This window comes from Colletotrichum karsti (genome assembly GCF_011947395.1).
Source record: "Colletotrichum karsti strain CkLH20 chromosome Unknown Scaffold44, whole genome shotgun sequence".
Lineage (NCBI taxonomy): Eukaryota > Fungi > Ascomycota > Sordariomycetes > Glomerellales > Glomerellaceae > Colletotrichum > Colletotrichum karsti.
The window spans coordinates 177,694-191,474 of NW_024065944.1; the positions used below are offsets into that span (position 1 = coordinate 177,694).

The 13,781-nt window shown below is 55.2% G+C and overlaps 4 protein-coding genes across 4 annotated transcripts; 1 reads left to right on the plus strand and 3 right to left on the minus strand.

Annotated features, from left to right (window-relative positions):
• Positions 1-43: 43 nt before the first annotated feature.
• On the plus strand, positions 44-1,786 carry CkaCkLH20_10949 (phytoene desaturase; the record flags this gene model as incomplete). The annotated part of the gene is made up of 1 exon (XM_038893663.1): positions 44-1,786. One exon carries the CDS (start codon positions 44-46, stop codon positions 1,784-1,786), a length of 1,743 nt encoding a protein of 580 aa, XP_038740999.1.
• A 1,314-nt stretch (positions 1,787-3,100) lies between these two features.
• Positions 3,101-5,293, minus strand: CkaCkLH20_10950 (uncharacterized protein; the record flags this gene model as incomplete). Its single annotated transcript, XM_038893664.1, has 1 exon — positions 3,101-5,293. One exon carries the CDS (start codon positions 5,291-5,293, stop codon positions 3,101-3,103), a length of 2,193 nt encoding a protein of 730 aa, XP_038741000.1.
• A 1,595-nt stretch (positions 5,294-6,888) lies between these two features.
• On the minus strand, positions 6,889-8,574 carry CkaCkLH20_10951 (uncharacterized protein; the record flags this gene model as incomplete). Its single annotated transcript, XM_038893665.1, has 3 exons — positions 6,889-7,101; positions 7,151-7,914; positions 7,968-8,574. 3 exons carry the CDS (start codon positions 8,572-8,574, stop codon positions 6,889-6,891), a joined length of 1,584 nt encoding a protein of 527 aa, XP_038741001.1.
• A 3,608-nt stretch (positions 8,575-12,182) lies between these two features.
• On the minus strand, positions 12,183-13,770 carry CkaCkLH20_10952 (uncharacterized protein; the record flags this gene model as incomplete). Its single annotated transcript, XM_038893666.1, has 3 exons — positions 12,183-13,099; positions 13,154-13,550; positions 13,603-13,770. The coding sequence occupies 3 exons, from the start codon at positions 13,768-13,770 to the stop codon at positions 12,183-12,185; spliced, it is 1,482 nt and encodes a 493-aa protein (XP_038741002.1).
• Positions 13,771-13,781: the final 11 nt, after the last annotated feature.

The window sequence follows — 13,781 nt, forward strand, 5'->3', positions numbered from 1 at the left end:
TATCACACACTCTTAATACACACCAAAACCCCAAACCGCCAAGATGCCCTCCCTCGGCGAGAAGCCAAAGAAAGCGATCGTCGTCGGCGCCGGCGCCGGCGGCGTCGCCCTCGCAGCCCGCCTCGCCAAAGCAGGCTTCTCCGTCACCGTCCTCGAGAAGAACTCCTTCACCGGCGGCCGCTGCTCCCTCATGCACCACGACGGCCACCGCTTCGACCAGGGGCCCTCCCTCTTCCTCCTCCCCCAGCTCTTCCACGAGACCTTCAGGGACCTCGACACCACCATGAAGGACGCCGGCGTCGACCTGCTGCGCTGCGAGACGAACTACAACATCTGGTTCCACGACGGCGAGCTCTTCAAGCACTCCTCCGACCTCGCCACCATGAAGGCCCAGATCGAGCGCTGGGAGGGCAAGGACGGCTTCGAGCGCTACCTGCAGTGGCTCCGGGAGGCGCACACTCACTACGAGGTCTCCGTCAGGGACGTGCTGCACAAGAACTTTAGCAAGCTCTACAACTTGGCGAGGCCGAGCTTCGTCAAGCACGTCGTGAGCCTGCACCCGCTCGAGAGCATCTGGAGCAGGGCGAGCCGGTATTTCTGGACAGAGAGGCTGCGGAGGGTCTTCACGTTCGCCGTCATGTACATGGGCATGTCCCCCTTCGACGCGCCAGCAACGTACTCCCTCCTCCAGTACACTGAGTTCGCCGAGGGAATCTGGTATCCCCGCGGCGGCTTCCACTCCGTGGTCGCCGCGCTGGTCCGCATCGGCGAGCGCCTGGGCGTGACGTACCGCCTCAACACGCCCGTATCCCGGGTCCTGACGGACGGCCAAAAAGCGACGGGCGTGGTCCTCGAGTCCGGGAAATCCCTCACCGCGGACGTCGTCGTCGTGAACGCCGACCTCGTCTACGCCTACCAGAACCTCCTCCCGCAGACGCCCGCCATCACGACCTACAACAAGGCCCTGCAGAAACGCGAGGCGAGCTGCAGCTCCGTCTCCTTCTACTGGTGCCTCGACCGCAAGGTGCCCGAGCTGTCGACGCACAACATCTTCCTGGCGGAGCAGTACCAGGAGTCCTTCGACGCCATCTTCAAGCGCCACTCCCTCCCGGACGAGCCGAGCTTCTACGTCAACGTCCCCAGCCGCGTCGACCCCACCGCCGCGCCCGAGGGCAAGGACACCGTCATCGTCCTCGTCCCCGTCGGCCACATGTCGCAGTCGTCCAAGGACGGCAGCGGCGACGGCCTGGCGCCGCACGAGAAGGACTGGGACGCCATCGTGTCCCGCGCCCGCTCCATGATCCTCGAGATCGTGAGCGCGCGGACGGGCTGCGCCAACCTGGGCGACATGATCACCCACGAGATCGTCAACACGCCGGTCACCTGGCAGGACAAGTTCAACCTCGACAAGGGCGCGATCCTTGGACTGAACCACGGCTTCTTCAACGTGCTTGCCTTCCGGCCGCGGACGCGCGCCGAGGGGCTGGAGAATGCCTACTTCGTGGGCGCCAGCACGCACCCCGGGACCGGCGTGCCGATCGTGATGGCCGGGGCCAAGATCACGGCGGAGCAGATCTTGGATGACCGGGGCCTGGAGGTCCCGTGGGCGAGGGGGTTCAAGGGGATGTTGCAGCCGCAGTCGGCGTCGCCGGGGAATAAGAAGTTGGATCATGTACGATATGGGTATCATTTTGGGTCGGAGGAGGTTGCGGTCTTGCTGTTTGGGTTGTTTTTGGCGCTTCTTTACATGGTTTTCTGGCCGGCGGTTCGGGGATATGTTTGTTAGATACGGTACATGTATATCAGGTTATGGTTCTCAATACTACCGGCATTGATCAAAAAGATTGCGGAATGATTCAGGGCTTTTAGCCGCATCGTTGATTTATCTCTGTGAGGGAGTGAGAGTGAGCGGTTGGATATAGCCGCCTCATAAGGTGACTACACCATTGCTTACATCTGATGTAATCACAGTAGTAGCAGCCGCTGACCGGGTTAAGTTCATGTGTGATGTAATAACATTTTCAAACTGGAGGGTCGTCCGATCGTATTTCTCAACATACTCTAGCTCTCAATGCCTTGCTATGAAATTCATGTAAACAGCAGGCTTCCTTGAGTTCCGTATCAAGAAGAATAAAACTGACGAAACAGAAAAGTCCACATCAACATAATCGACTAACTTCACATCACAACCCTAAAGACTATCGGTGTCTATACGTAGATCACCCCTTGTTGCGTCATCAACCTGCTCTTCCCATTCCTTCCACCACGCGCGGCAGCCAATTGGCGACTGGGTCTTTCCCCAACCAGCAGGATCCAGACCTAGAAGAGAAACGCCCAGCGTACGGTTATCGGCTGGGTCAATAAAGTACTTCAACATGGTCCTCCCCACCTCCATCAGCCTACCGTGTGGGAGTTGACCAAAGAGGCCTCAAGTTCTCTGAAGGTGATGCGCCATACACGGACCTATAACTCTGTACGATCTTCCCCTCGGACCTCAGAATCATCAGTCTGTCGCAACTGAAAATCACAAAAGACTCGTCCTCGTCACAATAGTCCATCCACCCAATCCACACAACCTGCTACACCTTTACAAACGAAACTGCCTTGAACAGCCAGCCAACAACATGATATACTCAGAAACAACTCAACATCAAATCAACTCGAACGAAACGCGGCGGAACATCACGGGTACGGCAACCGCACACGGCGATCAAAGCCGCATATTGGGTCCAGCAGAGGCATCCGCACCGATCCCACTCGTTACCCCTGCGGAGATCACACCAGCCCCGTGCCCAAGCACAGCGTCTTCATAGCCTTTCGCAGTCAACGAGACATTCCAAGCTCCAAACGTTATCGTAACTTCTCTTGGTTAGTCAGAGGACGGTATCCGGGCGGATCCCATGGATGAACGTCTCAACTCCCAGATTCGTGTCGAGTTCTGTCGACCACACATATTGATAATGGACATGTTGTCTGTTAGATGGACTAGATAAGCACGATGATAAGCATCGAGAGGCGAAGCCTGACTTTCGAAAGATAGGAAGCGGAAAGAGAAGGAACAAGTGAATACGTCGTCCTGGGCCAAGCACCTAACAATAAGCTACACTAAAATCAGTTCCTCCAACTCGACCCCGCGGGCCCTCAACCGCTCAGGAGACAACCGGAAGTCATAGGAAGTTTTCACCCCCTCCGGATTCTCCCATACAGGCAAACCGACCCTCTCATCATAATAATGAACCCACCCCGCCGGAAGCGGCTCGAGCCGAGGATCCTCAGGTGTGGAAGTGCCGTCGGGGCGGGTGAAAGAGTAGTACCAGTGCTTACTCGCGTACTTCATCTGCCATCCCGCGGGAAGATCTCCCAGGACCGCTTCCATCCGCACACGGCTGTGCATGAAACAGGACCCGACCACTCTCCATACTTGTTGGTCAACAACAGGCCTCAGTATGATGAGGTCCGGGCATCCGAGGATGGCGAAGATCCTATCTCCCGGACGAGTCGCTTCGTTGCCCAATGCAAAGAAGCCCTCCTGCGTCTCATGAAGCACGGAGCCGGGCAATATCAGTTCACACCACCGATCAAGCTGAGAAGCGACGTGTTCTTCAGAGACAGACTCATCCGCATTGTAACCTTTTACGTTTCTCAAAAAAACGTTCTGCACCTGCCGTAGGGTCCACCTCGAATCCTCGTAGTATTCCTGGACTTTACCAAGTGTTATCGTGGACACCAAGTCGTCCACCATAGCGGTATTGTAGTTATGCATATCGCGGAACAATATACGATTTATCCATGATTGAATGACAGCCTGCAGAACTCCTCCGTCGGCAGCTTCAGGTATTGGCGGTAAACAACTCGCAACAGTGTCGCAGTACACTCCCACGGTTCTGGCCGACAAATCTGGTAGAAACGCGAAGACTGCTTCTGAAGGGCCAGAAACTTGTTGGTCCACGGCACTGAGCAACTTTGGTACTGGCCTTGTGAAATCCGGTGCCCAACTCGGGCTGTCGGCCATGTCGCACCATGACAGAAGTTGGCAGCTGCCGCCTTCGGCCAGGCCTCGGAAAGCGTCAGCGTAGACTTGCCTGACGCTCTTCTCGTAGTCCGGCTGAATGCAAAAGGCAGGCTGGAAGCCGGCAATACCATATATCCTGTCTCGCTGGTCTGAACATTTGCAGCGATTGGTACTCAGGAGTAAGGAGGGCAGCGATCTTTGATCCGGTATACGACTGGAGTAAACAATGTCTGTGGCATTGATGATGTACTTCTGGATTTGATGTTTAGCGAATTGGTCCAGAGGGGGCTGTCTTTCTATTATGAACATCAGGATGAAAAGGAGGGCATCACCGAGGATTGACCAACGTATTTCTTGATAGCCGAGGACGAATATCGCCGATTCGTTTGCCAGGCCGATCTCCTGACGTACCCAGAGCCTACTGAACCATGGAAGACGAAGAAGATGCAGCAGGGGCTGCCAGTCGGCCTTCAGAACTGTCTCGCAATAAATCGGCGAAAACGTCAATGCTCCGTCCTCAGCTTCATGCCAGTAGTAATCTTCGTCGCGTCCATCTTTCAGCATAAGCCCATCTTCCTCAGTCCAACGCCAGGGTGAGCCCATTGTACTCAAAGTCTGTATTGCTCCACTGGTATCTTCATCTCCCGGTCCAAGCCAGACGACGACTCTGGCAGCATATTGATAGATGTATCCCATACGCAGGACCTGGGTAGCTCGTTCGTCGAGGTCGTTCTGGTTAATGCAGACAGCATCACACCAGAGGGCTCTGAAGTCGGTTTTGTGGCGCAGGTGGCGGAGTGCGGAAGCCAGATTTTGACCGATTCGAAGAGAACCGATCTCATAGAGCTCTTCGTCGTCGAGAAGACCCCAAATGGTATGTGCCAACACGGTCAGGGTCTCGGGATCGTCCTGGTCTCCCCAGACGTATGACAGGGCTTCGTATGCCTCGTATTCATCCTCAAAGGTGACTTTGTCGTGAACGATTTGTCCTTGGAGGGGATCATCGAATCCCCCCGGGAAGAGGATGAATCTTCGGATGTCGCCCGAGGCCAGCGGGGAGTATTGATACACCTGCATTTGGGGACTTGGAGAGGCTTGGCGGCGTAAACTGAGGTCGCTGTTGTAGATCGAAGATGAATGAATGTTATGAGACCGTTGGGCGCAGGACACCAACAAGTTGGAAGTCCAATACTGAGTGCCAACCGTGAGGAGCGCGTATGTCAAACTTAGGTTGGGAAACTGGCTGACGATGTTGACGAGGCTCTGTCGGGAGGTCAGCATTTGTGTCTTGGAAGGCGCCTACCCCTCCCAACTTATTGGATTCGGAAAGCCCGAACTCCACAAGACATGATTGGTTCGTGTGCCTGCAGTTGCCTTGCCTGCGGCGCACACGTTCGTTATTGGGCTGAATGTCGAAAGCCCAATAAGGAAAGGGGAAGGAGAAGAACCAAGCTGGGGCTGACGGAGCTTTTTGGATTAGCAGCAAAACTCACGATCGCTCTCACGTTACCTGGGTATTAAGAGTACCATAGTCTCATAGCCTCGAGACAAGTCTTCAAAGGAAATCGACAATGCTGGACAAAGTATGGTTTCGAAGTCATGTCTCTCTCACGCCAATTATTACCTCAAAGAAACTCAACGCGAGAACGGAGAAGTTTCTTGGGAGGATTAAACAAGTTCTCTAGAAAATATATCTCGACATTTGAGTAGTTAACTAATGACTCTTGTGGTTGTGCTTCAGAAAGGTGCTGAATATCTTCCCCCTCGATACCACAAGGGAAGCGGATTCTCCCCTCGGCAAACCACCTGCTCAACGTCAAAAGTGTCCTAGACATAACACCCTCCTAGACATTAAGCAGGGACAGCCTCGAAGACGCGTATTCTCCCGTGGTTTCCAGACACGTAAACAGCCACCAACAGAGCTAACTTTTTGTCAATCCAATCGACGAGACCTCCTGCTTGACCCTGAACTCCGCCCCATCAGCCCTCCAGACATCGTTGTGGGAATTACGGTCTCCATGAACAACAACTTCCTTGACCGTAACCCCAGGCCCAGCAAGACACTTTGACCTCTGCGGCATGGCAGAGAGGAGCGGCACGTCGACGAGCCGCGATTCGTCTCGTCGTTTTGCAAGGTGAGCTGAAATCGCTGGTATGTAAGCATCTCCATGGACTAACTGGCTCGAACGCTTGAACGCGTTGCTGAATGACAAGGCCCATAGACAACAGGCCGGTCAAGAGTTTGAAGGGAATGGTATAACAGCCCCCAATCTCGACTAATGAGATTAGCACTTGACTAGAACCCGTGTAGAAGAGAGACTTCCAGCGCGCGACTTTAGACGAAGTTCGAATTCACTGTGATTAGTAGGCAACGTTGTGTCAGAAGCTTGGGCGAATTGCTGAATGACGAGATCGGGAGACGACAGACAATTGAATATGGGAACCGTCAGCTCATGTGCCTCAAATCAGCAATGAGCCTGAATCCCTCAAAGCAGCCACCACCAAGAAAGACTTCTTCGCCGCAACTGCGAACAGGGTTCAAACTGCACATGAGCCAGAGGCCGAAGTTGTGTCATAAGTCGTTATTGATCCTAATACAATCTAACTCCGCCCTATTCTCCGCCGCTATGTAGTATTCATGAATCGTTACACATGTGCCGGGCAGAAAAGCCAGTAAATGGGTAAAATGAGAAAAGAAGACACACATAGCCCCCTCCCGGCAGATCCGGTCGTCTAATGCCAGTACGTCGCATACCGAGTGACATGTCCTGTAGTCCGAATCCGTTGTAGAGCGCCATTCACCGCTTTGCTCACACAGTGTACGGTGTAGCAGGGCTTCCGTACTTATATATCCTTAAATCGTCGTCCGCGCAAGTCTAGTACCGGCGGGGGCGTTGGCTGTCGTAAACGACCTCACGCTCGTAGATTCGCTCATCATCGTACTTGCTGGGGATGCGGTGGTGGTGGTGGTGTCCGTGACGGCGATCCCAGTCGTCGCGCCACTCCTTCTCGTGCTCGATCTCACGAACACGGTTCTTGCGGAAGCGGCGAATCTCGTCTGATACCTGGACCAGCTCCAGCACATCATCCTGCGATTGGTTAGCATGAGCGGTGAGGGAAAGATGGGGCTTGACTCACGTATTTCAGATATTGCATGATGTAGAAGAAGTATTCGGTCTCCTCGAAATCATAACCCAACTCGATAATGGCGTCACGGATGACGAGATCCTTGGTGATCTCCGTCCACATCTCATTGCGCTTCTGCGGGCGTGAGCGGCGGTCCTTTGTCTTCTCAATATCAATCTCGGTCTCGCGGTCGTAGACCTGAACACTAAGACGATCACGAGATTCCCGCGGTGAGGGCAAGGCAGGCGCAGGAGAAGGTGCAGAAATCGGAGCTCCTTCCCGTTCGGGAATGAACTTGGACCGTCTGACGCCGTTGTAGCGTTGCCAAGTGACTTCGGCAGAGCCACCTCCAACGCCGTCCATCCTGACGCGCTCAGTTCCGGGAGGAACATCCACGATGCTCCAATCCTTGGTGGCGCCACCCCAAGCTTCGCCCATCTTGCCCCTTGAATCGATCTTGGAGGTGATGTACTCCGCCTCCTCTTCGACGGGAGTGCGGGCTGCAGCGGAATGAGCACGGCGACGCGAGGAGTGGTATTGACGGTCATCGATGCGGAGGCGGTCGGTGCCAACGACGAGCTCCCTGCTGTCCTTGAAGGCGGGAGATCTACGCTCGCGGCTGGGGGAGCGGTGACGACTTGAGGATCGGTGAATGTCGATGTCGGTCCTGTTGCGGGACGTCGTGATGTCGATATCCAGTTCCCGGTCTTCAGTCCTGGTCATTGGTCGGGGTGCGGGGCGAGGCGGAGGAGGAGGGCTGGGGATACGGGTTACGCCTGGCCATGGTTAGATCACCGGATCACGAAATCGGTACGATGTGTGAACTTACCATGGTCGATGTCACGGTAGTGAGTGATGACCTCTCTCTCAATCGTGGGCCCACGAATGGTTTGAGGAGGGGCAGGAGTGGGAGGAGGAGAGGGGGAAGGTGAAGGAACACGCTCCCTTTCCCTCTCACGCTCCACGATGCGCACACCGACACGGCTGCGTTCTCTTGCCGGAGGCGGAGAGGGCGAGCGTTGCCGCTCAACGTAGCGAGCCCGAATCTCAGGGCGGATTTCGGGAGGAGGTGGTCCGCGGGAGGGACTGCGAATCTGCTCACGCTCTGAGATACGCACCCTCGAACGTTCCATTTCCTGGTCGTGAACGTGCGGGGGCGTCAGGCTGCGAGCCCTACGAATGACACGCTCCCGGTAGACGGGACTCGGAGAGCGATGACGAGGTCTCGAAAGTTCTCGCGACTCAACCTCTCGGCGGCTCAAGACCATGGCACCAGCCTCAGGAGGGCGCTCATCGCGCAAGAAGCGGAGGCGGTCACCTTCGCGCTCGCGAGGCCTATCGCGAACGTCAACGTCATTAAATGCGACCCGGCTCTCTGCCCTCTCGCGGCGGGGCTCATAGAAGCGGTCTTCGAAGTCGTTTGAACGGTAAGCCATTTTTGCGGCAGGAAAAGGTGACCGTTTAACGTGCGGGAAGCTGCAGCGGAGGCGCCTGTTTGTTGGGAAGTTTGTCTGAACAGGTGGGATGAATGGCGGGGTAGTAAGCGGTTCGTGGTCGTGTAGCGCACAGCGTAGCGTGAGCGTCGGCGACACTAAAGTAAAAAGACACGGGTATCGTGCACAACGGATGAAGCAACCCGGAAAACGGGTAGATCAAAAGTCCCTCGCGGCGCTGAGGAGTGAGCGGAGGGAGAGGTGGAGGGGAGGTGCTTTAATCAGAGGCCGAGCCTGAAGCTTAGCCGGCTGAGAGTGAGAAGAGGGGGTGAAGAGAAGCGGGAGAAGTGAGTGAGAGAGAGAGAGAGTGAGAGAGGAAGAGGGAAAAAAAGAGTCAGAGTGGGAGCAACGTCGTCATACCACAGCAGCAGCTGGGTATGCAGGTAGGTGGTAATATGTAATAAAGGCAGCCGACAGGTGATATAGGCCAGCAGAACAAGCAGGCTGCGTCGTGGGGGACCTGAGCTTGAGGAGGAGGAGGAGGGAGGATGATGATGGAGGGGCCGTTCGTATGTGGACTTGGATTGACTGGGACCGGGCCTGTGAGGTGAGGGCAGGTGGGAAGAGGGCAGTGAAATGGGAGGGGTTGGCCGGCTCGTTCTGTCGAGTTCCAACTCTGAGTGGGCGCCGCGCGGTGAACCGCCTGTCCGCTGTCACTAAGCAGGGATGTTCCCGACGTTTTGTCTATGTTGCTGCGGGAAGCGGGATGGTAGGGATGTCGTCGCAAAGGCGATCGAGGGTGTCGAGGCCCCGGGATTTTGGGCAGCTGTGGTTGTCGAGTAATTAGGTACGGACGGTCATTTAGATGAAGTAAAAGGTGTTGGTGTTGTTGAATAAGGTAAGGTATAGACGATCGATGGATGAGTCGTCGGTAAAGAAGCCCTACGGGCGGATCTGCCGCACGGCAGGAAGTTTGCCCAGTCAAATGAAGCAAAAATAGAGGAGAGACAGATGGAAGAAGGCTCCAGTGGTCTGGAACTGGGAGTCAATGATGCAGGTTGCGTCGGGCTGGGCCAAACAAAAGCAACGAAGTCTATCGAAGGTTGCACTTGGGAGGACCTTGCCTTGCACTACTCGGAATTTACCAGAGAAGCAGACTGCGGTGCGATGCGATGGAATGACGGGCAGGACATGGACGGTAGGCGGCGGAAAGGCGCAGAGGTGCAGAGAAGGCGATGCAGTTCTTTCGGCATGCCCTCATGGATTCATCATCCACTTGGATGCATTCGAGGCATCCACTTGGGCTGGTGGTGGTGCTGCAGGCCGAGTGCTTGTTAGTCCTTGGGCAAAGGGACGAGCAATGAGCGCCGTCTCCCTCACCGATCTCCGGATGCCCAATGAACAGGGACCTGTCTTGTGACTCGCAGGTCGATGTGCATCAGCAAATCCAATAGGTAGAATCCTGCTCGAGTTTTCACGGCCTGGGCGCTTGATTTCAAGATTCGGTATGGAAAGAGCTGATTTGACGATGGCAGTTGTATTTTGTATTGCTGATGACACACTGCGGAGGAAAGTGCCGGCCCTCTCAGGCAAGACGGCCGGCAGCAGTAGCAGTAGGAAGGTAGGTAGGTAGACAGGAAAAGGAACACATCTCATGCATAGCAATCAGGTATCTTAACTTTCCATTCTTTCCCCGTAGTTCCCTCCGTCTAAGGTGACAGAACCTGATCTGTATGCCATAAATGACAGTTGAAGCGTGGCCCGCTGCTTCCATCAACGTTCCATCTTACATCTTCAATGACACCTCAAGTCTGGGACAATGGAGCCTCGTGTCCCTGGAAAGACATCGTCGACCATCGCATGAAGTTGGTTGTCGTGCGCCAAAGACCTGATTTAGATCCATCACACTTAATTCTTTGTTGCTATTACTGGGAAGCTGATGAAACAGGGGGGGGCAGCGAGCTGGAAGCCGAAGGACCTAATTGTAGAAAGAGCGGGAAGAAGCTAAGACGATGTAAAAGTGGATCCTTCCCAACTGAGGTATCCAACTTTTTTTCCTCGCTCTTTCCCATCGCAAGTCACAAGCCAGACCACCTCACACGAAGGACAGAGGGACACTGCGGTGAGCTTGCGCTGGCTGCCCCTCGCCTTCCGTTTTCCCCTCTTTCCTTAGGCTCTCGCCCAGCCACCCCGCCGTCAACTTCCACTTCTTCTCAGATCCATCGCCAAAAAACACACTGACGCAATAATGCATCCACACCAACCAGCTTCGTCTTCTCCCGTCGCTGCCCTTCCATCGTTCCTCGGCCATGCACCTTCTCTCTGCCCACTTTCGTCCTCTCCCTTCTGGACGCCAAGGCAGCTTTGGAAACGACACAAGAGACACGATTGGAACTGTAGAGGGACAGCCTGCGAGTAAGGCCAATTCCCACTCTTCAAACCCAATTCCAGATTGCGACCAACTGCCGGGGATGCTCCCTGAAGACCGTCTTCACCCTGTTCCTAACGCCTTTTTCCCTGTTCTAAACAGAAGCTTTCCATCATCGTGTTACATTCCCTCGTCTCTTAATCCTCCTTGCCCCCCTTGGAGCTAAACCACCCAACAATACTCGTGAACTCGGGTCGACTTCACCAACCAAGTTATTTTACCAACCGGAGCAAAAGTCGGAGGGAGCTTCTTTGTTGTCGCCGCTTGTTGCCACAACCTCCGCAGTTGGGTTCCGTCCCGTTTTCACCGATCGGACCAGGATATTGCTGTTCCCGCTTCAGCCTGATCGCCAGGACCGGCCCATCTGTCAACGCCTGGCCCGAACACAAGCTCTATCGTCCGCACAGCAGACGCCCATCTTGCCGCTTTTCAATCTGATCTTTCCACCCTCCAGTTCACTCACTCGGCACTCCAACCACCCATAACGGGCTAGGAGGTACCCGGGAGCCTGTCCGTTCATTGGGCTGGCCTGACATCCTCGAGGACCCTGGAGAGCAACAGGGCATCATCAGGCCCATCCACGAGTCACTCCCGCAGATGGTGACCTCCCACACCATCATGAGACACAGCCCGGCTTGCACACTTCGAGACTGTCATTTCTGCCGGTCTTTGGACGACTACCTCTTTTCGTCCTTGATTGGCCACCAGCTACGACGCACCATTAGACACACTTCGAACACCATCACCCCGGAGGCCCCCAACGTCACACAAACCGCCTCGTCAGCCGTAGCTCGGCGTCGCCTGTCGCCGCTCGTTGACAGTCTGCAGGCGGACCGCTCACGACAGCTCGTGGAACACCTCATCCCTACAGAGTTCAGGCTCTCGGCAGGCGCGCCTAGCTTCTGTTCGACTCAGCCCTAGTTCCCGGAATCATACTTGATGGGATGGGCGGAAAGCTGAAACCGAAGCCTCCAGAGCCCTGGGATCTCAACGGACAAGGTTCAGAGCTCTGTCAATCTATGCGAGGCGTCAGCAACGGACGAGCCGCCGCCCAGTTCGGACGAGCCTTCAACACGGCCGACGCACACAACAAACTCTCTGGGCTAACAACGAAAATAGGTTCTTGGTATCAAATCATTACAGCGGTCATCATTCATGCTTCGTTCGGACGCCTTCCAGGGCCTCACTGTTTTTGCGCCTGCGCCTCTCTCCAGCCCCCAATGCTCCTCCTCGCGCCGTTTTGCCCCGTCGCGTCCATCTCCCCCCAACAACCATCGCCAGCGAGCTCGTATATCTCGCCAACGGCCAACTCTTGGGGCGGAGTCGTGGTATCCGCCTCCAATATTTGTACCCCAAGTTTCTCTATCGGCTCTTCCGTGCTCCGCACAAAGTTGCCGGAAGCCGTGTATGGCCCCGCTCCACCAGCTCCGTTGATGTTCTGGCCCCATGATATCTGCTGCTTGGCGACTTCAAGCTCCTTCAGTCGAGCCTTCTCTGTCGCAATCTGTTGTCGTCGCCTTCGCACAAAGAACGTGATACCAAAACCCATAAGAGCAGCAACTCCGACGGCAAGGCCGGCCCCAATACCTGCCTTAGCTGCAGTGGACAGGATCATCGGCTTCGCAGTTGTACTCGGTGTTGCTGTCGGCGAAGCTGATTCTTCTGGACCAGTCTCTACCGACTCAGTTGCGTTGAAACTAGGCACCACACTTGCTTGAGTCCAGAGGCCGTCAGAGCCATGGTATAATTGCACCAAGCTACCGTTCGCGCGATACCACAACCACATCTCATTGGTATCAAAGTTACTCGTCGCAGTCAACGAACCACCCGCCTTCTCAGCAACAGGCCACAGACGCGGGTCTTGCTCAGTCACTACCGTCCACACCAAGTTGATGTTCGACAATTGGTGCAGCTTGGAGTCAGCTCCTATGTAGAAGATGCTCCTAACAGACGATCGATCGACGGACGCGGCCATGTTCGTTCGGTTACTCGCCCAAGCTGTCATCGTGAAGTTCGGGGCGACGGAAGAATCGAAGACGATTCCTGTCGCGTCGGTGTTATTCGTCATTGTATCATTCTCGAGAGGACGAGGCAACGTAGCTTGGGTAACGTCAGCCTTTCAACGCGTCTAATACGGGATGGGGAAGCTCATACCAAGACGCCAAGTGTCGTCCTTGAAATATCTTGAGATCTCGAGGTTTTCGGAGTCTTTAGGAAAGACGACAGAAACGTTCGACTGACCCGAGTGTACAGAAGACAACGCCATCGAAGCCACCTCGTCTTGGGAAATACGGCCTCGCAACTGCCAGTCGGTTTTCGTGGTGTATGCCAAAACGTTGACTCTCTTGTCCTCGTCATGAAAGAAGAGGCGGTACCCTTCCTCCGCGCCCAGCAACTCAACCGCTAGGCCCGTCTCGGGATGAATGGACTCGACGTGTGCCGTGGTGGAGATGACGTATTCGCCTTTCGCGGTGTAGCGGCCAGTCGCCGTGTTGCATTCGAAGTAACCGTTCACAATCGCGCCGTTTTCCGCCTGAAAGAAAACCGATGCCTACCCCAGAACGTTAGCAAAGGCAGCACCAGCACGCTTGTGGTATACGCACCGCCGTTTGTTTCTTGCCCGTGTCGTACCAGCCGGCGCCAGCGAGTGCAGTGCCGTTTCGGGGTTTCCTCATCAGTCGAAAAACATTCTGCCCGTCAGTAGGTAGAATAGGCGTTGAGTTGCTATTGCAGGTGCTGTACAGAATATTCCCGGTGGCAGGATCTTGCATCGCCAGTTGTG